The 10,663-nt window shown below is 29.1% G+C and overlaps 1 protein-coding gene across 1 annotated transcript; it reads left to right on the top strand.

The window, feature by feature from the left end:
* Positions 1–6,151: 6,151 nt before the first annotated feature.
* On the top strand, positions 6,152–9,646 carry 4CL3 (4-coumarate:CoA ligase 3). The gene is made up of 5 exons (XM_068611527.1): positions 6,152–7,496; positions 8,483–8,827; positions 8,935–9,002; positions 9,111–9,213; positions 9,332–9,646. Exons 1-5 carry the CDS (start codon positions 6,450–6,452, stop codon positions 9,467–9,469), a joined length of 1,701 nt encoding a protein of 566 aa, XP_068467628.1. The 5' UTR covers positions 6,152–6,449; the 3' UTR covers positions 9,470–9,646.
* Positions 9,647–10,663: the final 1,017 nt, after the last annotated feature.

Raw genomic sequence — 10,663 nt, 5'->3', positions numbered from 1 at the left:
CCGAATTACATAATCCGAAAGTTGATTTTGGATATAGAAAAAGACTTCTGGATTATGTAATTCAGAATATTAAAAAAAGGTATTTTTGGAATAAAAAAACATATAGAGATGACACAAGAAGGTATGAAAGTAGAAGAAGAAACAACCCTTAATTTATCTTAACACTCTTCTAATTAATTGATTCAGCTCCAATTAATATTTTCACAAGATAATAATTTCTACTCTTTTATTTTATCAAACAGCATTTTTAGTATATTTAGTAAAAAATTATTTATTTTTTTTTAATTTTTTGGTACTCTCCCTAGTTTAACTGCACCATAACCATTTAAAAAAAGTTTAAATTCACCGTAGCTATTTTAATTTTTTGTTCAGAAGAAATCAAATTGGGACTAGATAACAAAAAATGAATAATTAAATTATGGCTGCATAAATTGTGTATAAAAACCATATAAACTGAACCATATCTACGGTATTTTAATATTTTAATGATTTGGTAACGTTCGCTTTTAATTATGCACCCGTTATTGGTTTTAATTGTTAAATGCATGTGTGTTACACTATAATGTGTTTAATTTTGAGAAAATCTCAAATATATAGTTTAATAAAAATAAATTATTTTAAAATTAAAACTAATATTTTTTAAAATGTATGAATTGATCTGGTCAAAGCTATTCCATTTTAATTTATTATACTGAATTAAGTAATTAATTGATTTAGGACATACAGATCTTTAGAATAACATGCATTAATTAACTTAAAATAAAATAAAACTAATAAATTATTTAAAAGCTTGCTCGCTTTCTCTCCCTATCTGTGAAATAAATCTGTTATATGTATATTGCCTCACATTGTGCTTAAGCGTTTTGAATTTAGGATTTAGGGTTTAATAATGAACCACTTTGAATTTAGGATTTAGGGTTTAATAATGAACCACAAGTCATATGATTTTGCAAGAATTCACTTAATGATCAACAAAACGACCAACTTATCACTTGAGAGATGTAAGACGATTAGTGTAATTAACGTACTTTAACCATATTTAGGATCACATCAAACCACTAAAACAAATTGTTTTCACAAATTTCTCATAACTTAAAATGATTCATTCTCTTCCTAGGTCCACCAACAATTATGACATCAAATATATTAATAATCACTCTCAACTTGAATCAAATATTCACGTATATAGTTCATCTATCATTCAATCTCATGTTTTCCATTCAATAAAATAACTACCATCTTTTATGATTCTTAGCCAACAATCTTTTCGTAGTTTTCAAATATACTCTACCAATGCAGGTAAGTCTCCAGAAGTTTAGTCCAACATCAATAACATCTCCTTTAACATATTCTAAAAAGAGAAGAAAAAATGACTAAAACTTATATAAGATTTATTATGCTCATAAAAAATAATATTTGATCGATTAAAATAAATTTGTTCTTCACCAACTCCTCATATAATAAAGATTTGATGGTTAGACATATATTTTGTTGAAGAGCGAAATATATTTTAAAAAATTTAAATTTTTGTAGTGAACTAATAAACAAATTCTAACTTCTATTTATAGACTTTATTTTATATTTATTTTTAAAATATATTATTAAAATATAATTTAGGTCTTATAAAAAATAATGAAAACACTTATAAAATACTCACAAAAGATAGAAATCTAACACCAACGACCAGCACACATAGACGTGTAATAAAAAAAATATTACAAATAGTCCTACAAATTGTGTTTATGAAGTGAAATAATTTTTTTTACCTGTAAAAAGAATTAAGAAAAAGTAAAATACAATAAAGAATAAACTCAATAACAACCCTTTTTATTATTGCTAATTTAAATCATAAATGATATTGAGTTCTTAAAAGATGGTCCAAATAATTACGTAGCCGTTTATAATTGAATGTCAGAAACTAAGAGAATATAGTTGTGATAACCTAGTTCTTCCAAACGTATGGGATAAATATACTCTTTTTTAATACTATAAAAATTCATTAAATACATCATTAAATAAAAATCAATTTTAAAATAAAAATAAATAATTATTATATTAATTAAATTAAAATTATTTTATATACTAAAAAATTATTAATTTTAAATTAGTTTCTATTATTAATAAATAGTTTTTAAATTAGTATATAATTAGCTATCAAATTTTTTCTACTAAATTTATAATCTAAATAATTTGTAGTTAAAACCTAATACGATAACAATTTAATAATTATTTAAATTAATTTAAAAATTAATAATTTATTTAGTCTCTAAAATAATTTTTAATTTAATCACTATAGTAATTGTTTTTATCTTTAAAATTAGTTTTTATTTAATATTTTTTTAGTAAAAAATATTATAAGAAATACACAAATTGCTCTTATTTTAAAAATTATTCTTCTGTATTTTTAATTTGGATGAATTATACGGGGGTACATTAAAATTCGTAATAAATAAATATTTCAAAGTTATACAAATTATATTTTAGGGTTTTCATAAATAATTTATTTTGTAATGTTAGGTTATGTTAACTGTAGAAGCTCTTTTAAAATCCATATTAAAATTAATTTAAACTAAAATAAAAAAGGACATATTCAAATAGATAAGCATCTATAAAAAAACACTAATGTTAGGTTCGTGCACTTTTTTTTCCATTAAATCAGATTAAAATTGACAAGTACACACTATACATAGTTCAGATAATAAATATTTGTTGCATTTTATTTGAAGATTCTTAAGTTATGAGAAATTAGATTGACATTAATTTAATATATTTTCATAATTATTAAAATTAGTTTAAGTCTCGATATTCATTTTAGTTATTTTTAATATTTATATTTATATAGTTTAGTGTCGATTAAACTTATCTTAATCTTATCTTTTTAATATTTATTTAAATTCGCATTAATTTAATTTATAATAGTATAATTTTTTAATACTTATTTAAATTAATATCGATTTATACAATGCTACTTTTATATACTATAAAATTGTGTAAAAGTAGTTTACATCAATGAGAATTCATAATTTATCTCTTACAAAATTATATATATATATATATATATATTTCTATTACTTTTCTTTCCTCAACAAGATAAAAGTCTTTCTTCTACTGAAAAGGAAGTCTTTTTTCTTATTAAGGAAGAAGTCAACCTCCACAAAATAAAAAATGGACATTTTCTAATTATTCTTTAATGAAATTTATATTTTGATTCGACTTAATTTATTTTATTTTCTCTAATTATTCATTCGTTTTTTATATGTATTGAAGAAGAAGAAATAATGGTAAAGTGTTTTGTACTTGTAAAATATTAAAATATAACTAAATACATGACTCTTTATTTAGAATTATAAAATATTTATTTTAAATATTATTGTCTTCAAGGTTAGTCAAATCCACACTAAATCATTCTGATGAAAAAATTAATTTAAAATTTAATGAACATTTAAATAACGAAATATAATATAATAAATTAACATTCATAATTTTAAAATTCATTGTATATGCTACACAAATCCCAAGCTATTAAATAATGAATTTACAGTTTTAGTTATTTGGAGAATTTTTTATTAAAAAATCAAACAGAGTTGACCATCCATTTAAAATGAAATACTCGTGATTGGTTGGTGTGCCGTCCAACTCATAATCACTCTTTGGTTTATATTATCTTTTTTATTCTAAAACAACCATTTTTTGTTATAGAAAAAACAAAAAAATATAATTATTTATAGTGCCACAATCGTTAGGGTCAATCAACACATTTAAGGTATTGTCCGTTTTGGAGATTGGTGTTCCATCATAATTTTTTCCTTGTTTCGGTACTGTCAATATAATTTCATATCGCGGTATCGTTAATATAATTCTATTTCATGGTACTGTCAATATAGTTTCACATAACTTATGAATCAAAATTAAAAACAATTTATATACTCGTTCCTCATCCAATGTTATACTTATGACACATGTAGAACACCTATCCATAAATTGTTCAAATACGGTTCTAACACAATTTATGTCAATTTCCATGTCAGTCTACATAAGTTAAGATACCTTTTAAAAACAAAATAGATAATACATATCTTTTGAACAGTAGGTTAGAACAATTTATATTTTCAAAAATCAATCATTTTATAAATATTTATTCAAAACTTATACCTACTTAGTATTCTTAATTTTACTTTTTTCAGAAAAAAAAAAATTAATATCTTAAAACAGATTAAGAAGAGACTGAACCTCAGAAACTGCCGGAAACCAGATGAACCATCTGGTCAACATTTTATTTTAAGTATTTATTAATTTTCTTAAATAAAGAAAAAAAGATAATTCGCCACCATCTGGTCATGTGTTCGTTGACCAGGTCGTCTATAAATTTATTTTTTCTTAACTTAGACTCAATAAATTATATTTTTTATTTTTAATATGTATAAAAACTAACTACAGTATGAATTTAATTCATACTTCAAGTACTTTTTTTCATAGTTCTATTATTGTAATTTCAATAACTAAATTATTAATAATTTTAAATTTCATGCATAATTTTGCTATTTTATTTACTTTAGGAATGGATACAGTCAATCATTATAATTTTAATAACAATTAAATAGTTGACGATGAACTGTTTCAGGATTTACCTTTGTCATTTTTGTTTATTTCACTGACTAAACTGATTAACCGTTACAATTTTAAATATTAAATTGATAGTTTTCTCTTAAAAAAATAAAATTGAGTAGAATTCACATAAACAATTTACACCTTTTGTTTGAAAATAATCATGAATTATTAATTGAGGACTAACGGTAGTGTTGAAGTCAAACAAACCATGTTTTATTTTATTTGACAATCTAACTTAAGAAGGGAGAATATGTTTCTTTTTATCGATAAAAAATCTACTTTTCAGAATGTAAAATTAAAAGTTTTGGTAAAATACTTCTGGGTGTTGTTTATTTTCTAAAAAAGTTATAATTTTGATTTTTATTATTTTAGTTGCATTTTCATTGGTAGTAGTGAAAACGTTGAGAGAATGAGATGTTTTTAAAATATACCTATAAGTTGCAAAATTATCCCTTTTTTGTTTATATACTCTAAAAATATTGTTAGTCTTTTATACACACTATTTTTAATTACTTTTAATCTTCCACCCAAGAAGTAAAAAAGGGATTGAAATAATAGGTGGATGAGAGAAATGAAAATGTTTTACACATAAAAATGAAAGAAGCAATGTAACTATAATTTGATTTGAATGCATTAAAAAAATGCAGGGTAACTAAATACACAGCAAGTAAGGACAGTGACGAGAATTAAAGGCAATATCCACTTGGACATAGGACCATCTATCCCTATTTCCTTTGTCAATTATAAATAAATACTAACAGCTCATTCCCAATTCTCATGCCTCCAAACACATTAACACACTTCACTATCAAATTTAACCTATAATTTAAGTTTGATGTACCAATTCTAAGCAAGTAACTATGAACAATTGTTATTAAAAAAATGGCACAAAACATTAGTATGTACTATAAAATATATAAATATTATTCATTATATAACTCATCAAAGTAAACACAATCCATCTCTAGAATACCAATTAACCCTATTATAAGCATGATCTAATAAGTTCATGTAATGGTAGATTCGATCTTCCAGATCAGAGAAACTTGGCCGAGACAAGGGAAACCATTACGGACGGGACATAAATATTCATTAATGCTCAAATCAAGGTCAGTGAAGTTAATTTGTCATTAAGGATTAGGTAATATAATCACAAGTGTGATTCATTCCACTAATCAGGTCCAACAAGACAAGTCTATTAAAATAATATAAATAACGCAATTTTTAAGGAGAAATGTACGTCATAGCAACCTGTCCAATTAAGCCCAGTGAAATCCTAGCAACCTGTCCGACCGAAGAAGGAAGACGAAGACTTCAATAATATTTTAGGTTATCTTCCTCACATGAACACAATTTATAATGTTAGATATATAAAAAAAAAGAGTTAGATATATAAAAAAAAAGAGTGTAATTGAAGTATTTAAAAAGATAGAGAAATATTGAAATATTTGGATTGAAATTGTAGATGGAAAAAATAGAATAATAAAAGAGAGTGTAATTGGAGTAATTAATTATTTAGTTTGGGTTGGGTGAGGTTGGAATTGAATAGAATAGTTTTTGTAGATAATCCACAAAGGTAGGCTGAAAGAAAATGTTAGAGTTGGGGGTAGGTAGGTAAGTAAGAGTGGCTGAAAGAAGAACGCTTGTTCTGAAAACGTGATCCAATGTGTGGCTGCTCCTTCTCCATCATTCATTCACTCACTCACTCATTCTCACCTAACACCCTTTCCCTTCCCTTCTCTATATTACCTTCTTCACATGTTTCCCTCTCCTCACTCTCTCTCTCTCTCTCTCTCTCCTTAAACTCTTCATTCCACTCTAACTAACACACCCCATTCACCATGCTAAGTGTTGCTCCTTCTCTTGATACCAACACCAAAACAGACCAAACTCAAATTCCCCAAACTACCCATGTTTTCAAGTCTAAATTACCAGACATACCAATCTCCAACCACCTATCCCTCCATGATTACTGCTTCCAAAACCTCTCCCAATTTGCAGACCGTCCCTGCCTCATCGTCGGCTCCGCCTCCAAAACCTACACCTACGCACAGACGTACCTTATTTCGCGCAAGATCGCTGCCGGATTCTCGAATCTCGGAATCCGCAAGGGCGACGTCGTCATGATCCTCCTCCAGAACTCCGCCGAGTTCGTCCTCTCCTTCCTCGCCGCCTCCATGGTCGGAGCTGTAGCCACCACCGCCAACCCGTTCTACACCGCCGCCGAGATCTTCAAGCAGTTCACCGCCTCCAAGGCGAAGCTGATCATAACGCAGGCAATGTACGTGGAAAAGCTCCGCAGCCACGACGCCGGATGGAGCCTCGGCGAGGACTTCAAGGTCGTGACCGTCGACGATCCGCCGGAGAATTGCCTCCACTTCTCCGTGCTCTCTGAGGCGAACGAGAGCGACGCTCCCGAGGTGGAGATTCATCCGGACGACGCCGTGGCGCTGCCGTTTTCCTCCGGCACCACGGGCCTGCCGAAGGGAGTGATCCTCACGCACAAGAGTTTGACCACGAGCGTGGCGCAGCAGGTTGACGGGGAGAATCCTAATCTCTACCTCACCACTGAGGACGTGCTCCTCTGCGTGCTTCCGCTGTTTCACATATTCTCGCTCAACAGCGTGCTGTTATGCGCGCTTAGAGCCGGGAGCGGCGTTTTGCTTATGCAGAAGTTCGAGATTGGGACGCTGCTGGAGCTTATACAGCGCTACCGCGTGTCGGTGGCGATGGTGGTGCCGCCGCTGGTGCTGGCGCTGGCCAAGAATCCGATGGTGGCGAACTTTGACCTCAGTTCAATACGGTTAGTTCTCTCCGGCGCCGCTCCCTTGGGTAAGGAACTCGAAGAGGCTCTCCACAGCAGGGTGCCTCACGCTGTTTTGGGACAGGTAAATAATTACACCAAAACTAATTATTATTATTATTATCTACGTAAAACTCTAATTTAAATGATAAAAATAATAATTAAAAATTATCACTATACTATTAAAAAATAATATCAATTAGAAATTATAGCATATAAGAACCATTAAAAAATAATATTAATTAAAAGTTAAAATATTTTATGATATATAAGTAGATGGGAATTTAGTAATTTTATGAGATTAAATTAAATTTAAAGTTTATTTTTATTAATATAGTTAAAATTATTTAATATTACGTTAGGGGAAAATTTATAAGAATACAAATGGTCGTTTTCATTATTTATTTCTCATCAACCTTTTGCATGCGATAATGGGCATATATGAAGTTGTATATTAATTAAGAATACCATGGACACGTGTCACCTTCTCCTCCACTGACTGTTACTAATTAAGAATATAAACATATTTTCTTTATATATAGGTGCAGACTTTTAAGAATATACGTCTAAATAAATCATTAAAATATTTCATTATAGCTGTTAAAAAAATATTAAAATCTTTACTTGAGTGTGTGCATGCAAGTTTTTATGGTAGTTAGCTCACCAACCACCCCACACCAAACACCGAAACCAAAACGGTGAAATAGAAGCACAAGCATCCAAACAAGACTTTTAGTGACGTGTACAACTTGACACCTTCATTTTCATTGCCATTTGGCACACGTGACGTAAGCCAAACTAACAGTGGACCAGTCAACAATTCACTGCACCTCCCTCTGCAACCTAATTCCTTTCATTTTAAATATTTTTTTAAAAAATCAAGTAGCACACAGATACATGATATATGAAATCTCAATATAAATATAAGTTTATATATTATATAATTATAAATTAATAATAAATTATATAAATATATTTCAATTTTTTTTAGGAAAATAATATTTCTCATGATTAATTTAAAATAATTTATGGATCTTATGTTGTTGACTTTAAAATGCATGTATGTTACAGGGTTACGGGATGACAGAAGCAGGACCAGTGCTTTCCATGTGTTTGGGGTTTGCAAAGCAACCATTTCCAACAAAATCGGGATCTTGTGGAACTGTTGTGAGAAATGCAGAACTAAAGGTTGTTGACCCTGAAACTGGTCGTTCTCTCGGCTACAATCAGCCCGGTGAAATTTGCATCCGAGGGCTACAGATCATGAAAGGATATCTGAACGATGATCAAGCCACAGCATCCACCATCGATGCAGAGGGTTGGCTTCACACCGGTGATGTTGGCTATGTAGACGATGACGATGAAATTTTCATCGTTGACAGGGTCAAAGAACTCATCAAATTTAAAGGCTTCCAGGTATATATATATATACACACACATATATAAACATCTAAGTTAAATTTGCCTAAAAGTTTCAGAGAAAAAAAAATTGTGACAATGACAAGTGATTTTGTTTTTGCCAGGTGCCCCCTGCAGAACTTGAAGGGCTTCTTGTAAGCCATCCCTCCATTGCAGACGCAGCAGTTGTCCCGTAAGCTTCTTAATCTTCTGAATTTGAATGACTTACATTGTGCATATATATATATATATGTATGTATGTATGTATATAACTGACCATTAATTTGATCGATTTGAACAGACAAAAGGATGTTGTTGCTGGTGAACTTCCCGTTGCTTTCGTTGTGAGATCAAACGGCTTTGATCTGACAGAAGAGGCTGTAAAAGAGTTTATAGCTAAACAGGTATGAGTGTGACGATAAATCTAACTTCATTTATGTCTCATCAAGTGTTTGAGAAATTTCATGAGAGCTTAATCTTGAAGAGGGTTTTGATTAGTGTAATTGAATTTGTTCTGAACAGGTAGTGTTTTACAAAAGACTGCACAAAGTTTATTTTGTTCATGCCATTCCCAAGTCTCCATCAGGAAAGATATTAAGGAAAGACCTGAGAGCAAAGCTGGAAGCCGCCGCCGCCGCCGCCGCCACTCCCACGCCTTAAGGCCAGCACGCCAGAACCTCCTCTTTTTTTTCTCCAGATTTTTTATTTAAATTATTACTGGGTTAACACGTGTAACTCACGTGTCAATGCTTGAATCACTGTATTCTTATGTCCATTGCCTGAGCTTCTCCGGGTATTGTAATTTTAGATCAATATTATATTATTTCTGCTATCACATTTTCCCATTTTCTTCTCCTACCCATCATAAATCACACCATCTACAACTCACAATTTAGTTTAAATTTATTATTCTCATACTAAAACTTATATAAATTAAATCATATGTTATATTTATTTTATTTTCTCTTACACTTTCATATAAAACCTCAACTCTAAATTATATATAAGCCTATGATACACAAGTAATTGTACATAAAAAATATTAGTTATTTATTTCCATTTTAGAATATTTATGGTGCAGTTATTCTGTATGTACGAATTTTTTTTAATAATTCACGTACTATTACTACGACGACAAATTATGTATTGAAAGAATCAATATTAGTTAGGTCTCGTCATCCACATAAATACATTATATATTATATTATTATTTTTAATTTATAATTAAAATAGGATAATTTATTTTGACTTTGGTAAACAAGTCAAATAGCTTTCGATAAACATCACATATCAGAGGTCAATGTATCTATAACTTTTATCTCAAAAATATATCACGTGGTCTTATTCAGAAATTTATGAAAATATAAATTACCTAAAATTACATGGACCTTATTCCATTCCATTTCATTCTTCGTATGCCACATTATCTTATTCATAAATTTAATTTTCAAAGTTTACATTATTATATTTACTAAATTATTCTTTCCACATCAACAAATTTGTCATAAGGGCAGTGTCTATTCTGTCCGTGATTTTAGGGAAAATTATAGTTGGATAAAACAAACTTGTACGTGTGCTTCTGTTGAACGCAGTAAGTCCTGCACTCCAATGATTCTGGGAAAGCGTTCTGTTTTTTTTATGAAAATGATGTTTTGAGAATCTTTAAAGATGTCTATAATTTATTTTATGAATTTTTATAAAAAAATATATAGTAAAAAATAAATTATAATTAAATAATGTAACAAAAATATTAAAATAATAATATTTAGAATTATATTACGGTTGTATAGAAAATATGAATTATAAATATATCATTAGAAAATAAAAAAAATGGAAACTTCAGGTATTCAAATG

Source organism: Phaseolus vulgaris, chromosome 2 (assembly GCF_051622355.1).
Source record: "Phaseolus vulgaris cultivar YP4 chromosome 2, ASM5162235v1, whole genome shotgun sequence".
Classification (NCBI taxonomy): domain Eukaryota; kingdom Viridiplantae; phylum Streptophyta; class Magnoliopsida; order Fabales; family Fabaceae; genus Phaseolus; species Phaseolus vulgaris.
This window is presented reverse-complemented; position numbering and strand designations above follow the sequence as displayed.